The sequence below is a fragment of the Ornithorhynchus anatinus genome, chromosome 11 (genome assembly GCF_004115215.2).
Source record: "Ornithorhynchus anatinus isolate Pmale09 chromosome 11, mOrnAna1.pri.v4, whole genome shotgun sequence".
Lineage (NCBI taxonomy): Eukaryota > Metazoa > Chordata > Mammalia > Monotremata > Ornithorhynchidae > Ornithorhynchus > Ornithorhynchus anatinus.
In genome coordinates, this window is record NC_041738.1 from 40,182,487 (window position 1) to 40,206,112 (window position 23,626).

Consider the following 23,626-nt stretch of genomic DNA (forward strand, 5'->3'; position numbering starts at 1 on the left):
TTGCAAGCGCTGGGGGGAGGATAATAATAATAATAATGTTGGTATTTGTTAAGCCCTAACTATGTGCAGAGCACTGTTCTAAGCGCTGGGGGAGATACAGGGTCATCAGGTTGTCCCACGAGAGGCTCACAGTCTTCATCCCCATTTTACAGATGGGGTCACTGAGGCCCAGTGAAGTGACTGGCCCACAGTCACACAGCTGACAAGTGGCAGAGCCGGGATTCGAACCCATGATCTCTGACTCCCAAGCCCGGCCTCTTTCCACTGAGCCACGCTGCTTGTCCCACGTGGGTCTCACAGTCTTCATCCCCATTTGACAGATGAGGTCACTGAGACCCAGAGAAGGCTCTGCCACTTGTCAGCTGTGTGACTGTGGGCCAGTCACTTGACTTCTCTGGGCCTCAGTTTCCTCATCTGTAAAAAACGGGGATGAAGACTGTGAGCCCCACGTGGGACAACCTGATTTCCCCTGTGTCTACCCCGGCGCTTAGAACAGTGCTCTGCACATAGTAAGCGCTTAACAAATACCAACGTTATTATTAACATTAAGTGACTCGCCCAAGGTCACCCAGCTGACGCGTGGCGGAGGCGGGATTCGAACCCCCGACCTCCGACTCCCCAGCCCGTGCCCTTTCCCACTGAGCCACGCCGCTTGAGGGGTGAGCCCCCCGCCGGGGGATCACCTGATGACCTTCTATCTCCCCCCGGCGCTTAGGACAGTGCTTGGCACCCAGTAAGCGCTTAAAGAACGCCATCGTCCTCTTTGCGGGGCGGGAGAAGGGAGGGTCGGGACTACAATTCCCAGCAAGCAGTGCGCCCGCGGGGAGCCGAACATGCGGGCGGGCGCCTGCAAGGGATGCTGGGAGTTGTAGTTCCGCCCCTCCCCGGCTTTCCGACTCCGGCCGGTCCCGTCCTCCCTCCAATATGGCGGCGAGGACGGGGAGGAGGAGGACGGAGCCCGTTTCCGGCAGACGGATCCTGCGTCGTTTGACGTCATTTCTGGGCGAGGGGAGGGCGGCCGCTAAAGCGGAGGTGATGGCGGGAGGCAGCGGCGACGGGCGGGCCTCGGGGCGCCGGCCGTCCAAGAGCATCGGGCGTTCGCGGCGGGCGCGGCAGGAGCCGGCCCTGAGGGGGGAAGTGGGCCGAGGCGCCGACGAGGCGCGGCTGGAGGAGGCGGTCAATCGGTGGGTGCTGAAGTTCTACTTCCACGAGGCGCTGCGGGCCTTTCGGAGCGGCCGCTACGGGGACTTCAGGCAGATCCGGGACATCATGCAGGGTGAGAGCACGCGGGCCCGGCCGCCGCCGCCGCCGCCGCCGCCGCCGCGCGCGCGCGGGGGAGGGGAGGGAGGGAGAGAGGGAGGGGGCCCGTCTGCGCAGGCGCGCGGCGGAGGCGGGCGCGCGCCGGTGGGGGAGGGGCAGCGGGCCTGAGGCAAGTGGGGAGCAGCGGGGCCGCCATCTTGCCCCCCGTGGGCTGGAGGGGCCTGGCGCCTCTCTGGGCCCGTGGGCGAGCTGGGCCCTCCCCACCGCCTTCCTTCATCCGTCCCGTCAATCCATCGTGTTTATCGAGCGCTGACAGGGTGCAGAGCGCTGGACAGTTGGGCGACACATAGAGACCAGCCCCCTGGCCCTGCGTTCAGTCGTATCTGTTGAGCGCCGACGGGGTGCGGAGCGCTGGGCTAAGCGCTTGGAATGGACGGTTGGGCAGCAGAGACCGTCCCTGCCCTTTCAGGTGTATTTATTGAGCGCCGACTGGGTGCGGAGCGCTGGGGTAAGCGCTTGGAATGGACAGTTGGGCAGCCGAGACCATCCCTGCCCATTCGTTCAGTCGTTTCTATTGAGCGCTTACTATGTGCAGAGGGCTGGGCTAAGCGCTTGCAATGGGAAGTTGGGCCACAGATGGAGACTGATCCTGCCCATTTGTTCAGTCGTGTTTATTGAGCGCCGACTGGGTGCAGAGCGCTGGGCTAAGCACTTGGAATGGACAGTTGGGCAACAGATGGAGACCCACCTTGCCCATTCGTTCAGTTGTCTTTATTGAGCGCTGTGTGCCGAGCGCTGGACTAAGCGCTTGGAATGGACAGTTAGGCAACAGACACCATCCCTGTCCATTCGTGCAGTCGTGTTTATTGAGCGCCGACTGTGTGCAGAGCGCTGGACTAAGCACTTGGAATGGACAGTTGGGCGACAGATGGAGACCGACCTTGCCCATTCGTTCAGTTGTATTTATTGAGCGCTGTGTGCAGAGCGCTGGACTAAGCGCTTGGAATGGACAGTTGGGCAACAGACACCATCCCTGTCCATTCGTTCAATCGTATTTATTAATAATGTTGGTATTTGTTAAGCGCTTATTATGTGCCGAGCGCTGTTCTAAGCGCGGGGGTAGACACAGGGGAATCAGGTTGACCCACGTGGGGCTCACAGTCTTCATCCCCATTTTACAGATGAGGGAACTGAGGCATAGAGAAGTGACTTGCCCACAGTCACACAGCTGACAGGTGGCAGAGCTGGGATTCGAACTCTTGACCTCTGACTCCAAAGCCTGTGCTCTTTCCACTGAGCCATGCTGCTTCTCTAATTTATTGAGCGCTGACTGTGTGCAGAGCCCTGCACCAAGCACTTGGGATGGACAATTGGGCAACAGATAGAGACCATCCCTGCCCATTGGTGCAGTCATATGTATTGAGCGCTGACTGTGCAGAGCACTGGACCTAGCACTTGGACAGTTGGGCAGCAGATAGAGACCATCCCCTGCCCATTCGTTCAGTCATATTTATTGGGCGCTGACTGTGTGCAGAGCCCTGGACTAAGCGCTTGGAATGGACAGTTGGGCAACAGATTGAGCCCATCCCTGCCCATTCATTCAGTCGTATTTAGTGAGCGCTGATTGTGTGCAGGGCGCTGGACTAAGCTTTTGGAATGGACGGTTGGACAACAAAGACCATCCCTGCCCTTTCATTCGGTTGTATTTATTGAGCGCTGACTGTGTGCAGAGCGCTGGATTAAGTGCTTGGAATGGACAATTGGGTAACAGATAGAGACAAACCCTGCTCATTCGTTCAATCATATTTATTGAGCGCTGACTGTGTGCAGAGCGCTGGACTAAGCGCTTGGAATGGACAGTTGGGCACCAGATTGAGCCCATCCCTGCCCATTCATTCAGTGGTATTTAATGAGCGCTGATTGTGTGCAGAGCGCTTTTGGAATGGACAGTTGGGCAACAGAGACCACCCCTGCCCTTTCATTCAGACGTATTTATTGAGCACTGACTGTGTGCAGAGCGCTGACTAAGCGCTTGGAATGGAGAGTTCGGCAACAGAGGCAGTCCCTTTGCCCAACAACGGACTTACAGTCTAAGAGGGGGAGACAGAAAACAAAAGGAGTAGTACCATCAAGATAAATAGAATCGTAGATATATACACATCATTAATAAAGTAAATAGAGTAATAAATAATATATACAAATTTGCACTAGTGCAGAGGGGAGGGAGAAGGGCAGTTTGGCAACAGATAGAGATAGTCCCTGCCCAACAATGGGCTCAGAGTTTAAAAGGGGGAGACAGACAGCAAAACAAAACAAGTAGTCAGGGGTCAGTACCATCGAAATAAATAGAAACATAGATACCTATGCATCATTAATAAAATAGAGTAATAAATAATATGTACAAATAGGCACCAGTGATGTGGGGAGGGGAAGGGGGAAGAGCAAAGGAAAGGGGCGGAGGGAAAGGGGGGGCTCAGTCTAAGAAGGCCTCCTGGAGGAAGTGAGCTCTCAGTAGGGCTTTGAAGAGGGAAAGAGAGTTTGGCAGATGAAGAGGGAGGGCATTCCAGGTCAGCGGAAGGACGTGGGCCAGGCGAGAATGAGGCCCAGTGAGGAGGTTAGTGGTAGAGGAGCGGAGTGTCCGGGGTGGGCCGGAGAAGGGGAGTGGGGAGGTAGGAGCGGCTGTCCAGGGGATGGACAGCTTTGAAGTCAAGAATGAGGAGTTTATGCTTCACGCGAAGGTCAGTAGGCAACCCCTGGAGGTTGGCCCTGCACCCCGTGAGCCCTCGAGCGAGCAGGTGTGTAACCTGGAGTGACCAGAGCAGCGGCACCCCGGGACCTCTGAAGAGAGGCGGGCCTCGAGGGGCGGTTTGGGCGATGCAGGTTAAGAGTGGGGGATGTGACCCAGGCACCTTGTCTTCCAGCTCTCCTTGTGCGGCCCTTGGGAAAGGAGCACACGGTGTCGCGGCTGCTACGGATCATGCAGTGTCTGTCCCGTATTGACGAAGGGGAGAATCTGGGTATGGAGGACTCCTCTCCCTGCTTGGCCCTCTGTTTACCTTCCTTGTTGTCCATCTTCTCGGTGGGCTTTCATTCATTCGATCGCATTTATCGAGCGCTTACTAGGTGCAGAGCACTGGACTAAGCGCTTGGAATGGACAATTCGGCAACAGATAGAGACCATCCGTGCTCAACAACGGGCTCGCATTGAACTTACATCTTGAATTCATAATAATAATAATGATTCGGGGGCAATCTGATGACCTTGTACCCACCCCAGTGCTTAGAAGAGTGCTTGGCACATAGCGCTTAACAAATACCAACATTATTATTATTATTATGTCATGTTGCCTCTCTAAGCAGAATTAAGTCCTCTCAAAATCTACCAATAGTGATGCGCTGTGCATGTTCCCGAGAGAGTAACTTTACTTTTCGCTCGGTATCTCGGCATTTTCCCCATTCTGCACCAAGGTTGTTCTCTTGGTAACCTGCAAATTCTTCTGGGGGCTCAGGCCTGACTGACCTCATGGTTTGTGTTTTGCTCTGCTCCCACACCAGAGCTTTGCAAGGTGGCAAAATAAAACTGACAGTTTCTTATTCACTTTGCTGTCCATGCTGGGAAATCTTCAGTCTGATTGCTGAACTGGGTTTCTTTTTCTTTTGCCTCATTATCACATTACAGTTTTTGTATACGTAGGTGGGGAAAGTGCCTTGAGTTATAGAAGAAAATTGTGTGGTGGATGGCTTGAGGTGGGTTGTCTACTTTGCATAGGAAAAGGGCTCATATTAGTAATTCAACAGCTATAAATGAAAATCTTTCTCCTTTCTCCTAGACTGCTCCTTTGATATGGAGGCTGAACTCACGCCTCTGGAATCCGCTATCGTTGTGCTGGAGACGATTAAAACAGAGTTTCCTTTGACAGAAGCTGTGGTAGAATCCAGTCGAAAACTGGTAAAAGAAGCTGTAAGGATCAATTTCTTATTTTTGCCTTTTGCCCATATTAGAGATTTGGTAGATTTGGAAGTGTGCACATTTTTTTCAAGCAATGGGGCGCCCCGGGGGCCAAAGGGAATTTGAGAATTCTTCCTGCTTTTGTGGTGTGGAGTTTCAAGTGTGGGTTGGGGCTCTGTTCTAGCTTCTCCCCTCACTGAGATGCCTTTTAGATCATTGTGGGTACAGAAGCTGAGGTAGCTGACGTTATAGAAGTGGCCATCATCCACTTTCTGTGCCCATCCTGTCAAGGAAGAGTTGTGGTTTAGGGGAAAATAATCAAATGATCTAGTGTATTCTCACCCCCTTTCATAGAGGAATCTGATGTATTAAATGGGTCTAATCATCTGCCAGAGTTGTGGGGGGGTGGGAACTACTTAAATCAGATTACATCTCCCAATCTTATACTCCACCCACGTCACTTTCTCCCTTTCTGTAGTCACACCAACTTTTAGGCTAGGTTCAGTAGCATCAGGGTTTGGAGCCCTGTTTACCTTGATCTCCTCTTTGCCTCTGATCAGTTCCCATGTGCTTCCATCGTTAGAAAACCAGAAAAAGATTCTTAGGTTTAGAGACCTTTTTTATACCTTTAGTTAAGTTATCCTTGTAACTTGTCCGAAGTCCACCAGGGAAATTATTCAGTAAGTGATTATTCAAATCAAGGCTGACCAGATTGGCCTTCGCACTCATAAATGCAGGTCAGGCTCCTCCTTGTTGAATTTCCTTGAGAAGGAGGGGGACGCAAAGAGGAGCATCACATATGTGCAGTTCTCTTCATGGGGAAGAGAAAATGTAAATATGTCTTAAAAAAAAAAAAACGAAGTTGCTGTTGAAACATCTCACAGGAAATGCAAATGAAATGTAAATAGCTCATTTTATAACCTCAACTTTGAAGAAGAGCTTACTGTAAAATTTCTTTGGAGCTACTTTAAATCTCGAATAATAGAATTAAACTTTAGTAGGGAGAGTGGTGTTTATATTTATCAAGAATCTGCTCCTTAGTATTAGAACCTTAGGTAACTTGAACCTTCTTCCTTTTAACTCATTCTGGCCAGGCTGTTCAGGTTGACATCATTTGATTTCACCACTCTCTCACTTGTTTGGTGACTGGGTTTTTATGCAATAGCTTTTTGTATTTCGAGCATTTCTCTTTCTGCTTCTAAACTACAGAAAACTTATCACCTGTTTCTTAGCGTGACTTTCTATTTACCAGTGGCATTCCTCATTTTTAGTGTAATTTTAGTAGCGATGTGATCCTCAGCTTCCAGAATGCTAAGGGGTGAAGTGATAAATACGATTCTTTTATCAGTAGTTAGTTCATTTTGAATAAATCTTTAAGATGATCAACAGCATATTTAGCACCAGTTTATTACAGTTATTAAAATCGCAAGCAGACACCCTGGATATTCTTAACTGGTAGCGCACTGGCATCTTAGACTTCCCAGCAGACCATCTTTGCCTGTGAATAAAGAATCTTCCCAGAGCCCAGAAAATCTAGCCATGGAGTCTTCTAACTTTGGTCAAAATCAACTCTTTCTCTCTTGGTACCCAAGACTTTTAGTCGATCAATCCTGCTGTAAATTCTAGATCTTAGAATAGAGCTAACATCTACAAGTTTTAGAGTTGCTGAACCTTCAAGTGGAAGAAGAAAAATTCAAGTGGAGAGAAGCTGCAGTCTCAGTAGGATGTATTCAGTAACTATACCTGAAGTAACTGAAACTTCTGCAGCTTTAATTATCTGGAGAAAGCAGATGCTTTTTTAGCATAATCATCTTCTCGTTGGCCCCGGCGTAGTGTTACGGTAGAGTCTTCATCTGTGAGTGGGTTTGGTAATCCGATTGTTGTTAATAGCCCTGCTTCTGGACAGTCAGTGTAAGATGTCATCGAGACAACAGTGAAAGAAAATGTGGTTGTACCTGTCCACAGAAGCACATTTGACACCATTTTTCTTTTGCCCTGTATAGCTGGGCTAAAGAGCCAGGAGAAAGTGAATATTCTGAGTCTTCGTAAGTGACGTTTCCTAAAGCTTTTGCTTCTTTCGGTGTGTCTGCTGTAGTTTGCATGCTGGATACAGTCATGATAATGGTCTTGGTATTTTTTCTCTCTGTAGAGCCATCTCCCCTTTATAAAGCTCTTCTTTCTTTTTCTTGATAGTCTGATGCAGGTAACAGCAGTCTCTCACTTTGAGAGAGGTGGCAAAATATACTATGGCTTGATCATGTCCCTTTCTCCTCCCAAAGAATTATTTTGACTCATTTGAATCAAGTGATGGTAGCCCCTTTCAATTTACATTAAATGCATCTATTTACTGGAGATTATAGCAGATCTCTAGGCTGTTAGCAAAAGTGATGAAAGACCATTTCAGTTTCCATTAAAGGCCCCTGTTTCCTGGAGATCATAGCAAATCTCGAGTCTGCTAGCACTGGTACCTTTTTGCTGGGAGAGGCTTTGAAAGCAAACACTTTAAAAAAGAAGAACTGTGTTTTCCCTCCCCAGGTCCAATTTGAAATCTTTCATTATGGGTATTTTAGATTGTGAGTCATCACCCCCCCCCCCCCCCCACCAGAGAAACCATGTCTAATTGCCACCTTTATGTTCTCTCTCAGTGCTTCCAGAGAAACCATGTCTAATTGCCACCTTTATGTTCTCTCTCAGTGCTTAGTACAGTGTTCTGCATACAGTAAGCGCTTTGGACTATTATCTTTACTACACTTTTATGTTGCTATTTGATAATAAATCCAGAGTTATTGCATTTGTCACTGTTTTAAAGTATACTTATTATGGCCTTTTTTTTGGATCTCGGGAATGCATTAATACAGTTTTATTCCCAAATTAGATTGTCTAGCACCTTTTCAGTAAACACTTTTTTCAGGAAACCAATAAAGAGCACTTAACTAGGGTATAACAGTACTTTTCTCTTGAATCCTGAGTCTTATACAGAATTGCCCTTTTAACTTTGAGTCTTAAAAAAAATCACATTTCACAAGCCTCAACCCTTACTTTCTAGATAATTCCAACTGAACCTAACTAAAATATTCTTAATTTTCATCTGGTTTTTATTTATTTCATATGTCTCTGCCGTTTTTAAAAAATCCTTAGTTTATCCCTAAATATTTTACACAGGCCTTGCCCCTCGGGTCTGAATGGATGACAGATATTCTTATTAACACTCTTGGCAGACAGAAGCTTCCTTTTCCTTGGAAGATAGGGCACATTTTGGTGAAGTTCCTCTGCCCCTGCTGTAGCCTCCGAGGCCTCACGTTGCTCCATGTAAAATGACTGTGTATGATGAAGATGAACCAGGAATGTCTGCCTTGTTTGGTCTCTGAACATTCAATTGAAATTGCTCTTTAAGGGCTGTGTTTTTTAAGGTGGGCAGTCTGGTGGTTCTATACCAAACTGGCTTCAGGGTTTTCCTCTGCCAAATTTGCGGAAAGCTGGGGGCAGCAAACAGTTTGTTTTCATATGGCAATCTGAAAAGGTTTCATGAAGAACCCTGATTTGAACAAAAATCATTAAAGTTAATGCTCGCATATGGAACTGAGCATTATGTTGGATTTGGGAATGAACTACCTGGAATTCATCCCGCTTCTTTTGCGAGGACATTATATTAAAACAGGCCGCACTTGCAAATGTTAGGGGTTTTCACCCCTTAAGAAAATAACTCAATGTGGAATAGATTCCAATCTCTTAAAAGAATGAGGACAGGAAGAGTTTTCCTCTGTAAATGGATTAAGAGCTGTTTGCAGTTATTATTTTAAAACAGGGTCGTCATCATTTACCGGGAATTTGGTTTACTTGTGGGAAAGTCCATTTGTTGTAAAAAGTCCTTTTTAGAATGGTAAAGGAGTTCATTGTGAGTCATAGAATCCTGAGTCCATATTTAGTTATTATTCAAGCAGATCAAAACTAAGCCTTTTTTTGTTTTTTATAGGCTGTTATTATTTGTATCAAAAATAAAGAATTTGAAAAGGCCTCAAAAATTTTGAAAAAGCATATGTCCAAGGATCCCAGTACCCAGGTAAATTAATTCTGGCTTTATCCGTCAGGGCGGGAGAGCAGGGGGATTCCTAGGGTGATTTTGGAGTAGTTGGAGTTCATTTCATTGCCTCTGTTGGGAAGCAAGGAGAGGTGCTGTCCTCTCTCAGAGTATTAATAAGTAGTGCTCTACCTCAGATGTCGTAGGCAGGAACAGGGGCACAGTGGAGATGCCAAGGGCGTGTGAGGGTGGCTTGGGGGTTGTTTGCCAACTCAGTACACCGGTGCCAAAAACCCAGGTGGTATCTGTTGCTCTTTTAACTTTGAACTGTTCACTTTGCCTTACTGATAGAACATCATAAACATTTAGGCAGCCAACTTCACGGTCTTTAGTGCCACAGCGTTTAATGAGGGGGTTATTGTGTTTATTCATCATTCAGAAATTGAGAAACGATCTACTGAACATTATTCGTGAGAGGAACTGGGCGCATCCCGTGATACAGAACTTCTCTTATGAGACTTTCCAGCAGAAGATGCTGCGGTTCCTGGAGAGTCACACAGATGATGCAGAGCCCTTTTTGCTTACGGTATGTGAATATTTGGTCCTCCCTTCTCTTCTGTACCCTTCTGACAGAGGGTCCAGAGGAGGTCTTATCCCAGGTTAATTATTATTGTTGTTACTACTAATAGTAATAATAATAACAATAACTGTGGGGGGTTTTATGGTATTTGTTAAGCCTTTACTACGTGCCGGGCTCTGTTGTAAGCGTTGGGGTAGATACGAGGTAATCAAGTTGGACACAGTCCCTCTCCCACCTGGGGCTCACAGTCTTAATCCCCATTTTACAGGCCCAGAGAAGTGAGGTGTCTTGCCCAAGGTCACACAGCAGACAAACTGGGGAGCTGGGACTAGAACCCAGGTCCTCCTGACTCCCAGGCCTGGGCTCTAATTACTAGGCCACACTGCTTCTCTTGAGGGCTTACGAAATTCCAAGCACTGTACTAAGTGCTGGTGTAGATACAATCCAGTCATCCCCATCCCGCCTGGGACTCACAGTCTGAAGGCAAGAGAGAGTAGGTATTTAATTCCCCTTTTATAGTCCAGTAATCCACACTGCTTTCTGATATTTAGTAAATATGGGATATCAAAATTCTCACCGTCTCCAACTTCCGTCAAATAATTCCGAGCGGCCAGCATGCCACCCACTTTTTAGAAGCATGTATTCTGAGACCTTTCTTTTCCCCCTTTTTCTTATTTCCTTTTTAATGGGCTATATTGGCTGGATTTAAAATAGATGGGAATGTATTCCTCACAATCAGGGAAGACGAGACTGGTGAATTTTGGAGGATTGGCATTAACTTGGCTACTCTCCCGAGTGCTTAGTACAGTACTCTGACCACAGTAAGCATTCAGTACATTTCTATGATTAATTGACTGAAAATCTGGGAGGTGCACTCTCAGACATAGATGAAAGAGACCTAAGGGGAGTATCTTTTACAAAATCAAAGGAAGAGAAATGATAGAGGTGATCACGTAAAGAACCAAGATTGAAATATTTGGATTTGATATCGAAGCAGCATGGCCTACTGGAGAGAGCACAAACCTGGTGATCAGAAGACCTGGGTTCTAATCCCATCTCTGCCACTTGTCTACTGTGTTAGGCAAGTCACTTTTCTGTGCCTCAGTTTCCTCATCTCTAAAATGTAGATTAAATCCCACTCCCTCGTATTTAGACTATGTAGCCCACATGGGACAGAGACTGTGTCCAACCTGATTACCTGCATCTACCCCAGCACTTTGAACAGTGTTTGGCACTTAGTAAGCGCTTAATACATATCATTCTTATTCATTATTGATATGGATTTTTTTGTCTGGAAACAGTTTTTACTTCTATAATGGCATGTTACTTCAAGAGCCGAGTGAGATCTATAATTAACTTTATAGTGACCCAGAGCTGACCTGATAGTTTGCCTGTTCTTTGGAATGAAAAGCTAAATGGCACCCACAGCCCTCATCTGCCCTAGGTCTAGAACCCCTCCACTTCCCTTCTGATTTCTTCTGAATTTGTCTGGCCCACTTTTCCCAGTATTGTCTCCCTGCACACATCCAATAGTTGGAAAAAAGAATACAAACATTGTCATTTCAGGATTGACACATTGTCGTTACATCATTAGCACTGTACGTGGCTCTTACCCTGCTGTAGAAAGAGTGTGCAAGAGAATTGACTGTAGATGGCAAATACCCAGAAAATCCCCTAACACCTTCTTCAGATGCCGTTGTTTCCGATCCATAGTGGCTCCATGGACACCACTCTTCAGAATGTTCCATCTTCTGTCATAATATCCTTCGGGTATGTGTGTCCATAGAGTTTTCTTGCTGTAGATACGGAAGTGGTTTACCATTGCCTTCTTCCACACGGTAAAAACTTGAGTCTCTGCCGTTGTTCTCGATCAGCGTTTTGATCCCTTGATCATCCGCCTTTGACTCTTTCCCATGCCGCTGCCGCCCAGCATGGGTGAATCGACTCTGTTTCAGCTTAGACTTTCCATTATGGGTAGCCCTGTTTGGCATAGCTCTAAGCTTCATCAGCAGACTCTCCTGCCATGATCAGGTGTAGATTCATAGAATTGTTAACACCTTGGGAAGCCCTCCTTAGGCCAGCCCAGGGGGTGGGATTCAGAGGAGCGGTTTAGACAGAAGAGCTGGGAGTGGGTGATAGAGATGGATGCGAGGCTCATGAGAACCCAGTAAGTAGGAGAAAGGTTCAGGGAGCAAAGATTTGTAGTGCTCATGTCAAGACTTTATATGACAGGGCAATCTGGATAAATGCGGGACGTTTGTGGGGTTATAACTTTCCTTCTAGATTGGGGGACCTTTTTGTGGTATTTATTAAGCACTTACTCTGTGCCTGAGGTAAATGCAATTTAATCAGGTTGGACACAGCCCCTGCCCCACAAGGAGCTCACAGTGATAGTCTCCATTTTACAGATATGGTAACTGAGGCACAGAGAAGTTATGTGACTTGCCCAAGGTCACACAGCAGACAAGGGGCAGATCCAGGGAACCCAGGTCCTTCTAACTCCCGGGCCTGCGCTCTGTCCACTAGGTCACACTGCTTTTCAGGCTTGCTGAGCTGAATGCCATTTTGAGAAGGGATTGCCAGAATGGAGTGTTGCTGGCTGATTTGAACCTTCATCTTCCTAACTACAAGGTCCACTAGGCAGCAGATAAATCTTACTGGACTCCATCTCTGACAACCGCTTATCAAATTTGAGTTTTGGGACTCGCCGCTGGACGGGGCGTCCTTTAATGCTAAGGGGAAAACAGTCCTGCTCTTTGTCCAGAGAACAGAGCGCTGCTCTGGGCAGCAGAAGACCTGGGTTCTAGTCCTGCTTTGCCTGTAGCTAGCTAATGTGGTTGGAGACTATACATGAACTCCATCACATGCTCTACCTTGCCCCCCTACTCGTTTTACTTTGTATCCCAGAAGGAAAATGACTGACAGGGATGAGAGACCACAAGTGAGCTCTGCAACTAATTAGCACCATAGTCAGTTCCTCTGACTAGGTTCTGTGCCCTGAAGTCTCAGATTTAGACTACTCTGTTACTCCTGATAGGAGACTCATACCCTCATGTTAAACATCATGTTAAATATCATGTTAACATGTTAAACATCATTCTGGTTAATGGTCTATTACAACAAATTTTTTTTCAAAATCTCAGCTAGCCACCTTTAACTGAAATATATTTTTCATTCCATCATAATGAACTTTAAAAGCCGTTATGATTTTTTAAAAAAAATCCATTTCTTCTGAGGTAATCAGATATACCTCATGATTGAATGGGACTTTCTCCATGCAGACCTTCCTAGGTGGTAGGCAATACCTGCATTATAGGAAAACTGGTTAGTTGGTTGAAGAAAATCATGGGGAAATGTGGACTCTCTCCTGAGAGGCGCCAAGGCATATCAGGAAATAATAGGAAAGAAGAGATTTAGATGCCACCCAGGAGGAATTCTTTCACGGGCCGGACCGTGAAATCTGTGGGGCAGATTAACAAGTGATGTTTCCTTCATGAGGGCAGTGGAAGTGGGGAAGCATGGAGTTTGCAAAGTTCCCTGAAGTTCTTTTTCGTATTATCCTCTCTTCCTTTCCAAGACGGCAAAAAAAGTTTTGAAGTCTCAGTCTGCCGCAGAAGGTACTGTGACAGAAGATAAGCACCTAGCACCAGAGCCTGTGGAAAAGCCATCCAAAGAACCCTTTCGGTGAGAAAAGGGTTCTTAACCCTGAGTTTTTATTTTCTTGAGAAATGTTGCATTTCGAAAGGAGCATCTATGTCAAAGTTGTACGTGGATTTTTTATAAACGAGCTACAACTTTCTGTAGGCATCACTACCGTTTCTCCCTGTACCAAGAACCGTTAATGCTCAGTGTCTTTCTCTAAGATCCAGGGTTGTCCTGGTTTAGAATGACTACCTATTTGTTCCTCACCTGCAAAGTCCAGTAGTTGTTTAGGACGCTAGAAGGAAGGCTGACAGGCTCCCCTCAACTATTTACTCTTCTAGGTGTCGCATCTCCGAACTGCAGCTGGGAAGGGCTGATGTATAGGGTGATTTGGGAGAGAGGGATGGGTCTTGGACAGGGATGGTCGTGAAAGTGGGTCCGGGCCGAGGAACAAGGCTGCCAACTCTGAGATGGAGACAGTGAAGGCCACTGCTTCCAAGTCTTGGAAAAACTGCTAGTTTTGACCCTACAGCTCTTTGGGCTGCCCATCCTGACCCTCTAAGTAAGAAGGGGCCCAATCAGATTCCACCCATCCCCACCTCGAGCAGGGGAAAGGGCACCGTGGACCTCACCAAGCCGTCGATCCGTCTCCATCTTTGGTGTGTGTCTGCATTTTTCCCTTCCTGTCTTGGGTGTGAATCTCAGACATTTATCTCCCTGCCAGTATTTGTGTGTCTACATGTCCGTCTCTCCAGGAGGTGGCACGTGTATGTACGTGCCTGTGCCTCTCAGTCCCACCCTGAGTTTGGCTCTGCATTGGGAAAGAAAATTTGACACCTCTGCTTTCAAATAAGATTGGGAGTGAAAGTATGGCTCGAGACAGGAATGGATCTGAAAAGCATCATGGCTAGATACTTTTGCTTGGTCTGCATGAGATAGACCTGAGGGTAGGATGAAAAGATCTGATGGATTCTGGCTGTGCCTAAACCCCATAGCTGCCTTACTAATCAGCTGAAAACAGAGATTTGCTATTAGTACCTTTTATTGTATTGTAGGACTGAAAAATAAGTTTTGACTGTAGAGGCCAGATATTTTTGTCACGAGATTATCTATCTACGCATGCCGTGGAATTGGCATGGAGCCCGGAGATTCACAGAAATGCTAGCCTCCTTTTGCTTCTTTCCCCCTCTTTTTCTTCCTCCCTCCCCAATGACTCCTCCTTATGCCTGGACCACCAGGGCTAGGAAACAGGTGAAGTGTCCTCTGTCGCTCAGCAGACATGCTGTTCTTGGCAGGCTTGGCAATTGGCTTCAGAAGCAGTGTAGTTTATATGGAACAGCCCCACTTAATGTGAGGTTGGTGTTAAATATCAGGCTTACCCTGTGCAGATTTTAGACTTGACATTTGATTGAAAAATCCTTTTTATCTTAAAACAAGGTGCTTGACCTCACAGACCTGGGTAGTGTTTAGTATTGGGCACCACACATTGCGATAGTTCAGTTCTGGGTCCCCTTTTATTCTCCCTCTACACCCACTCCCATGGCTTCAACTGCCACCTTTGTGCTGATGAAAGCCAAATCTAGATCGCCAGCCCTGATCTCTCTCCCCCTCTGCAGTGTCGCATTTCCTCTTGCCTTCAAGACATCTCTACTTGGATGTCCTCCCGTCACCTCAAGCTCAACCTGTCCAAAACTGAACTCCTTATCTTCCCACCCAAACCCTGTCCTCCCCCTCACTTTCCCATCACTGTAGACGACACCATCATCCTTCCTGTCTCACAAGCCCGTGACCTAGGCATTATCCTTGACTCCTCTCTGTCATTCAACCCACGTATTTAATTCATCACTACATCCTGTCGGTCCCACCTTCACAACATCGCCAAAATCTGCCCTCTCCTCTCCATCCATCCTACTACAACCCAACCCAAACACTTCGGTCCTCTAATACTAATCTTTTTATTGTGCCTAGATGTCGCCTATTTTGCCGCCGAACCCACGTCCTGCCTCTGGCCTGGAATGCCCTCCCTCCTCAAATACGACAGTTATTCTCCCTTCCTTCAAAGCTTTATTGAAGGCACATCTCCAAACTGAGCCCCCCCTTTCCTCTTCTCCCACTCCCTTCTACATTGCCCTGGCTCGCTCCCTTTGTTCTCCCCGCCTCACAGCCCCACGGCACTTACGTACATATGTTTTTTGTTTATATTGATGTGTGTCTCCCTCCTCTAGACTGTAAGCTCGTTGTGGGCAGGGAATACGTCTGTTACTGTTGTATTGTTCTCTCTCAAATCCTTAGTAGAGTGTTGTACACAGAGTAAGTGTTCAATAAATACAATTGAATGAATGAGTGATAGCTGGGGGCATTGAAGGGGAGGCTGCAGAGGAGAAGAGCAGGAGTCGATGCATTCTAAAATTTCTTCCGTTTGTTTTTAGACAGCTTCCTGAGAGTCCAGCCACATTTGGAATTTCAGCTCTAAAAGGGGCTTTCAAAACCCTTTCCACTTTTCAAGATCCTGATGCAGCCTTCACTAAGCTGGACCAGAAAGACATTTTAATTCCCGAACAAACGTCACCTTCGGCAGCCCTCAAAAACAAGCGGCAAAGAAGAACCGAAAGTCCATCCTCAGAGCCTACAGACAGTACTGAACTCCAACACAAGAATAAACGTTTGACAATAAGTAGATTGGTTCTGGAGCAGGACAGCCAGATTAGCAGTGAGCCAAGCGAGAGCCCTGATTCCTCGCAAGAGTCCGTCGTGTCTTCCGCGTCCAAGCCTATGGTTCTCAAGTTGCATAACCAACCCCTGTCTGGGGAGAAGAGTCGCAAGTACGAAGTTATCCCCCGTAGCGATTTTTCAGGCTGGTTGGTAGTCCTCTCTGGGACTGTCGGTGGTTTAATAGGCGAAGCAACATTTGGCTAAATTAAGCATAAAAAGCTCTCTCAAAAATGTCCTTTCTTCATGAGAAGGGGCGGCCACATAATTATTAAGAGTTCCCAAGATTACTTTAGAAGCCCTATACTGGTGAGGTGGAGGAGCCGATAGCAGAACCTAATTCTCAGGAGTAGTTACATTTTAGTAAACTTTTGTTCTAGGTGCAAGGGTAATAAAGTTTGGGCCATTTGATTTTTAAAGAGGCTGCATTTTATCTATATCTGTCTATACATATATATATATGTTATCCCCTCCCTTGCCTTCCCAAAAAAGATTGAAGTGAACCTCTCTAATCTTCTGGCTTCTCTTGATTCTGCATTAGGAATTGGTCCCGGAGAGTGGTTTGGTTCCTATGTTAAGTCAGGAACTTAGTTATAGTAGCAATAATAATGTTTATTAAATGCTCACTCAGTGAATTCCACTGAACTGAGCACAAAACAAGCAAGTGACATTCTCTGTCCAGAAAGAGCTTATGCTAGAGGGGAGGAGACAAATAATAAGAGGGAAACACAGAAGTATTCACAGAGTAATCATAATAAACCATTGAGGGTACAATAAACTTTCAGTCAGAAGGCAGTGATATTGAAGAAATGTAGGGTAAATGGTTTAAAAATCTGGAGACTGTCTCCCAGCACCTAGTGAGGGAGGGACAGAGCACACCCAATACTCCTATAAGGTTGGGGGTTTGTATTCAATCAGTCAATCAATTGTACTTATTGAGCTCTTACTGTGTGCAGAAAACTGTACTAAGTTGGGAGAGTACAAAATAACAGTTGGTAGACACGTTCCCTGCCCACCACAAGCATTTTTGCAGAACCTCACATTAGGAAAAACTCAGGGATATAGTGTTCACCTTGGGTCTGACACTGTTTACATGCACAGTCTTTTCCTCTGACATCACACTGTGGTATATCCAGGCAGATGTGCTTTGTCTAAAGAATAATAATGGTGGTATTTGTTCAGCACTAACTATGGGTCAGGCACTGTACTAAGCGTTGAGGTAGATACAAGCAAATCAGGTAGGACACAGTCCCTGTCTCACGTGGGGCTCACAGTCTTAATCCCCATTTTACAGATGAGGTAACTGAGGCACAGAGAAGTGAAGTGACTCACCCAAGGTCACATAGACAAATGGCAGAGCTGGGATTAGAACCCAGGTCTTTCTGATTCCCACACCCGTGCTCTACTCACTAGGAACAGTGCTCTCTAGTATTCCTAATTCTTCAAAAACATGAACGAAAGTATAATAATAATAGTGTTGGTATTTAAGTGCTTACTATGTGCCGAGCGCTGTTCTAAGCACTAGGGTAGATACAGGGTAATCAGGTTGTCCCATGTGAGGCTCACGGTCTTAATCCCCGTTTTACAGATGAGGTAATTGAGGCACTGAGAAGTTAAGTGACTTGCCCAAAGTCACACAGCTGACAGGTGGCAGAAAGTGTTGAGCCAGCTGAATGTATCTTGAAACTTCAAGATACACTGCCTTTTTTTTAACTGACAAATACATATATGATAACCTCATTTGAATGATTAGAAGGAAATCCGGCACCTTTTTTTGGTGGGCAAATTATTTCACTTAAAGTATGATTCCCTTGAGGATAAAATTCTACAAAAATGTTTTTTAAGTCACGGGGTGCCCAGTGGCCTAATCTCTGTGAAGCCAAGCACCTGGTGTAAATTCCCTCTTTTTTAATGAAGCAAATGTTTGCTGCCTACTTAAATGAAGAGGGATTTCCAAACGGTGCTTTTTGTTGCAATTTAGCAAGGAACCTTGAAGTTTAAGGACGTTCTTTTAAGCATAGTTACTGACTGTCACAGGAGTCTGCTACAACGTAACTGTGCTGGTTCTTTGGTTTTTCTGAAAAAGATTTGTAAGAATTTTTATATTAATGAATACCCTAGGTATATATCCTCTAACCTGCGCCAGGAGGGCAGAGTTTGAATTAAGTTCAGGGCCTGAGTTCATCAAGACTGGACCAAACCCTACTTAAGTACATCTGACCTCTCGAGGATTTTGGTCTGCAGGGCTGCGCCAGTTTGCCTCATGGGTGGGTAGGTAATAAAGGAAAGCAAGGCTCAGATAGGCAAGAGGATATTTGTTTACCTGCTATATGGCGTTCTTAATAGTCTTCTTTGTTTCTAATGACCCATTCCCTTCAGTGTTTTTGAACCCTGTGGAAGTTGTTTCTCTGTTTATTTCCGAATTCTAGTTAAGCTTTGAATCTCAACTGGTACCACTCCCCTTTGTCTCCAGCTTTCTCTCCATCCTACCTGGGCTGGTTTAATGTTTTTGATTGATGTGGATGCTCTTGGTTTTTCTTCAGATCTCACAAAGGCAAGTGGAACAGTTCCAATGGGGTAGAAGAAAAGGACACATGGATAGAGGAGGATGACCTTTTTCAAGTCCAGGGTAAGTTCAGAAGTCCTTGTTCCCTGACGTGCTCCCTTTTTTCATCCTCCCTCCCAGCACCACAGCACTTAGGTACATATCTGTAATTCATTTTATTTCTTTTAGTAGCTGCCTCCCCCTCTAGACTGCGAGCTCACTGTGGGCAGGGAATGTGTCTGTTACTGTTGTATTGTACTCTCCCAAATGCTTAGTACAGTGCTCTGCGCACACAGTTAACAATCAATAAATACAACCGAATGAACAAATGAACTCTATTTTTGAGCCTGGTCATGATCCTGTATTTTTGTCGCCATTTCTCATGATCTAAGTCAGTTTTCTCGCCTTCTGGGAAATGCTCCGTTTCCTTGACTTTCTCATCTGAGAGTTCAGAATGTCTCAGCATTCCTACCAAAGCAGCAGCTCCCCCATCACATCTCTCTTCCTGTTATCGCTAAGTCATCAAACTCAGTCTTGCTGTAGTAGACACCGTCTGACACCGATGCTCTCCGAAGAATTAAACTAGGAAGGTGGGAAAGCTTGCTCCTCTTGTTAATCAGCATATTACATTTCTATGCAGACTTGAGTTTCATTATCTATTTTCTATCAGTGGCATTTATGGAGTGTTTACTGGGTGCAGAGCGTGTACTAAGTGTGTGGGAGAGTTCGATACAACAGAATTGGTAGGAACAGTCCCTTTCCACAAGGAGCTTACTCCAGAGGAAGAGCTTAGCAGAGGTTTCTTTTCTTAATTCACTCTATCCCTGGTATTTTTCGGGCGCTTTACTGTGTGCAGACCACTGTACCAAACTCTTGGGAGAGTCCACTACAACAAGAGTTTGTATTCACGGTCCCGGCTCAAAACGAGCTTACAGTAACTTCTAAGACAGGTAACTGGTTTTTATAATATTAGTACAGAGTATGACCGTATACGCCTTTAATCATATGGGTGTTAAACATGTTGAGGTACAAAGTGGAATGCCCTTTGCTGGGCTAGAGGCAGGCTTCTGCAATAAGTAGAGAAAATGAAAAACAATATTCACTAGCGTCTGGTGTATCCCTCTAGAATTTGAGAACACTGAATTGAACTGAGGGAGCCTGCCTCTTTTTTTGCAGTTAAAAGTGACTGGTGAATTGTAATTTTCCTTTACGTCTGTTTTGTAGCAGGACCAGATGGAGAGGCCAACAATTCGGCCGTCGGTACCAAGAAGCAGGTAACTTAGAGCCTTCTGAAGCTTGTCGGGAAACAGGGTGCCAGTTTTTTGACTCTGGGGGAGGTGATGGATAAACATAGTAAGGCAATAGAAGAATGAATAAATTAGTGACTAAGAGGAGGACATAAATCGGCGTATGCATAAATGCTGAGGATGGTTGTTGGGTTGACGCAGCCTGAGGTGGTGAAAATGAATGAGGGACTGCCTCCTGAAGGAGTTAGGTTTTCAGTGTGGCTCTGAAGAAGGGGAGGGCTTTGACCTAGCCAATTTGAGGTGTTCCAGGTAAGCACGAGCAAATGGGGAAAGGTACGGACAATTAAAGGACAGCATAGTAGACCTGGAGAAAGAACAGAGAAAGGCCGCCAAGATGATCAGGGGTTGAGGCACGTTCCTTAAACTTTAGGTTGAAATGAATGGGTTCTTCCTGAAACGTGTGAAAGCTGACAGAGGCCCTTAATTGAAGACTACAAGTTAGGAAGGGTATATCAGGTCAAACATGGAATGGTTCACCAAACCGCTCAGTCATTCAATCAATCTGCGGTGTTTATTGAGTGTTTACTATGTGCAGAGCACTGTACTAAGCCCTTGGAGAATACGATTCAACAGAATTAGCAGACACGTTCCCTGTCCATAACAAGCATACATCCCTTCAACTCTAGGACATTTAGGTTCAAGGCAAACAAAAGGAAGTACTTCACCTGCCAGGCGGAATTTGGATCCATGGAGCAGGCAGAAAACGTTGAGGTGATCGAAGAAAAATTTGAATAAATTAATGGATGAGAAATTAATATTGAGTCATTGGTGGGGGAAACATAGTGATATTAAGAAGTCTCAAGAAGGATTTAAGTGCTTACTGTATGCAAAACGCTGAATGAAGCACTGGGAAAAAATACACAGATGAGAATCAGACACGATTCCTGGCCCCCAAGGAGCTCACAGTCTAAGAAAAAGGAGGTGGGTGGATGTGAGACGAGGATGATGAGCAGTAGGGCACTTTGACGAGGAAACAGTTACAGGCACATTGTGGCTCAGTCTGCCGGTCCCAGTGGTAGCCACAGCCATGACCTTGCCACGAATTTTGCGGATGGAAGATTGGCATATTTTAGCTAGTCAAGTGTGGGGCAATCTTCCAGTCAGTCTTGCCAAATAGCAATAATGATTGCACTCTTTAAGTGCTTACTATTTGCCAAGCACTGTACTAAGCATTGAGGTAGATACAAGATAATTGAGTTGGACCCAGTCCCTGTGTCAGATGGGGATCTCAGTCTTAATCCCCGTTTTACAGATGAGGAAACGTACAGAGAAGTGAAGGGAATTGCCCAAGGTCACACAGCAGACATGTGGCGGAGCCAGGATTAGAACCCAGGTCCTCTCACTCCCAGACCCGTGCTCTTTCCATTAAGCAATGCTGCTGAGATCCAGTCCTTAGGCTCCCAAAAGAAATCTTATTCTTACCTGTGAATTTGTAGGCTCCATCCTAAGTGGGGCAAGGGGGTGGTCTCGTAAGATCCATGAGGGCAGGGATCATGTCTGCTTTCGGAGTCTCCCAGGTGTTATGTATTGTGCTGTGCAAAGAGAAGAGACTGTTTATTATTGGTTTTTGGGGGGGCTCTGTGTCAGCCCTCTTCAGTCTTCCTCATCTAACACCTGGATTTTTTTAAAGTCATCAGCTGGACGGGTGGGTCATCATTGATGACACAGGGAGGTCGCTCTGGTGCAGAAATGGATGGTGTAAAAAAAAATGAATGGGTAAGACCCTTAGAACTTGGCTACTATATTTGGCTATTATACTGACTGATATGATATAATTTCAGAGATTGGGATAGCTTTTATAAGCTACAGTGACTTGACATGCCGAATAAGTTGGAAGTGAAATGCTAGGACTCTGGAAGTTGAGTGCTCACGTATGGTTGACTCTGGACTTGTTGCCATATAGTCAAACAGACTCAGGCCCTGCCCTCTGAGGGTTCCAACTCTGCACCCAGATATGCTGCTCACTGAGTTGCCGTCTCCAGGCGAGGGGTGTTTTTTTCTTTTCCCAGTACTCATCAGGTTGTAATACGTCTCTCTCGGTTTTCTCTTGCAGAAATGGACTGTGCAAGAAAGCGAATGGGTCAGAGCTGGAGTGATGAAGTATGGGGAGGGAAACTGGGTTGTCATTTCCAAAAACTTCCCTTTTGTTAACCGTACATCCGTGATGATCAAGGATCGCTGGAGGACCATGAAGAAGCTGGGAATGAACTGAAAATGGCTTCCTTTCCTCAGAAATAATTGGGGCCCGATTAATCACTAGCCCTTTTACATTCTATTGTTTCTTTTCTGAAGTCGATCTAAGATAACGAGAGATCTGGGCGACCTGCTTCTTAGGGGGAGGTCTTCAGTCCCACTTCTGTGCCATGGGAGAGGAGATGGAATGAAAGAAGGGGGAAAGAGAACCCAGGGCGGGCGATGGCCCAGACGGCTTTGGCGGCACCCGGAAGCACTTCCCTCGCCTGCCCTCTTATGATTTCGGTCGGGAGTTTCTCATTTTAAGCTCTCGTAAGAGTACCCAGAGCAAAGTGGAATGTGCCGTGGGTACTGCCCACCCAGCCCCGTGTACTGAATCCAGCAATATGTAGTTACTCTCTGGGCTCGTCCTGGGTGAAGCTTTCGCTGTTTGAAGGAAACAGAATGGTGCAACTTCGTCTCTTGTGAGCCAGGTTAGATGAGACAGTGTGGAGCCGTGTATATATATTTTTTTTTCAAAATTCGTTTAATCTGTTGTGATCCACATCCAGCCCTAAACCGCCTTGGCACTTACTCGGAATACTTGCTGGGCGTTAGAGGCAGGTTTAATCCCTAACTCCCACGTGGTTGAACTGGTGTGGTTTTTTTGTTTTGGTTTTGTTTTGGTTTTGGGCTTTTTCTTTTGTTTGTTTGGTTTTTTTTTGTAAAATAGTGTTGTAGATGACCTGATGGTTTTTTTTCCCCTTCTGAATTTTTAAAGCTTTAAAACAATATGGCATTTGTCCCATTCTTAGTTGTGAGATGCTTGCCCCAGCTTGATCCCCTAGTTGTGCTATGCTTAAGTGTTGGTGTGTTGCACTGAAGTCCATCATTCTCTTCTCCTTTTGTACTGTAATTTTGTGCTTGCTATTAAATCTTTCAGACACCCTTGAAAGTCCCCGAGGGTCTCTTTTAGAGCTTTCAGGAAAATGAATGTTTTCTGTAATATTTTTAGAATAATCAATTCAGATTTCCATCATGTATAATATTCTTCATTAAAGTTCTGCTCCACTCTGTTTCCCGTACCCATCTCAGTGTAATACATCGTGTGGTCAGTGAGAGGAGAAAAGTGACCTGATAAAAAGACATTCCCCCTGCCTCTAAGCAAGAGATTGGTGTGCAACTCCTTGGCAGAAGTGCTTGTCGACCCCTACTGTGTTCACTGCGGGAAGGACTTGGACTGTGTATTAGAAAAATTAGTCAAGTGCCCTGCCTTGAAAAAAGGGCATTTTTTTTAACATGTCTAAGTTATGCACATGGGTCACCTTCAAAAGGGGTGGTGTCTGAGTGGGAAAGGTACAGGGGGTGGAAAACCAGTAGCTTTAACCAGTCTTTCAAATGACAGCAGAATTATCCTTGCCAGCCACAAAAATACAGCCTAAAA

The 23,626-nt window shown here is 45.8% G+C and overlaps 1 protein-coding gene across 4 annotated transcripts; it reads left to right on the plus strand.

The window, feature by feature from the left end:
* The first annotated feature begins 908 nt into the window (after positions 1 to 908).
* On the plus strand, positions 909 to 23,267 carry TERF2 (telomeric repeat binding factor 2). Of its 4 annotated transcripts, none has more exons than XM_029075327.1 (10): positions 909 to 1,276; positions 4,182 to 4,277; positions 5,091 to 5,221; positions 9,183 to 9,269; positions 9,667 to 9,813; positions 13,385 to 13,491; positions 15,879 to 16,271; positions 18,702 to 18,787; positions 19,928 to 19,977; positions 22,064 to 23,267. In XM_029075327.1, the coding sequence occupies exons 1-10, from the start codon at positions 925 to 927 to the stop codon at positions 22,220 to 22,222; spliced, it is 1,608 nt and encodes a 535-aa protein (XP_028931160.1). In that variant the 5' UTR covers positions 909 to 924; the 3' UTR covers positions 22,223 to 23,267. The 4 variants fall into 4 exon arrangements, with proteins under 4 accessions (XP_028931160.1, XP_028931161.1, XP_028931162.1 ...); XM_029075328.1 differs by having other exon boundaries at positions 19,931 to 19,977; XM_029075329.1 differs by lacking the exon at positions 9,183 to 9,269.
* Positions 23,268 to 23,626: the final 359 nt, after the last annotated feature.

Excerpts from the sequence above, each read along its gene's own strand:
- TERF2 (XM_029075327.1), top strand. The coding sequence starts at position 925 with ATGGCGGCGAGGACGGGGAGGAGGAGGACGGAGCCCGTTTCCGGCAGA. Across the intron at positions 13,492-15,878 it reads CCATCCAAAGAACCCTTTCG|ACAGCTTCCTGAGAGTCCAG; the intron begins GTGAGAAAAGGG and ends GTTTGTTTTTAG. Across the intron at positions 18,788-19,927 it reads TGACCTTTTTCAAGTCCAGG|CAGGACCAGATGGAGAGGCC; the intron begins GTAAGTTCAGAA and ends TCTGTTTTGTAG.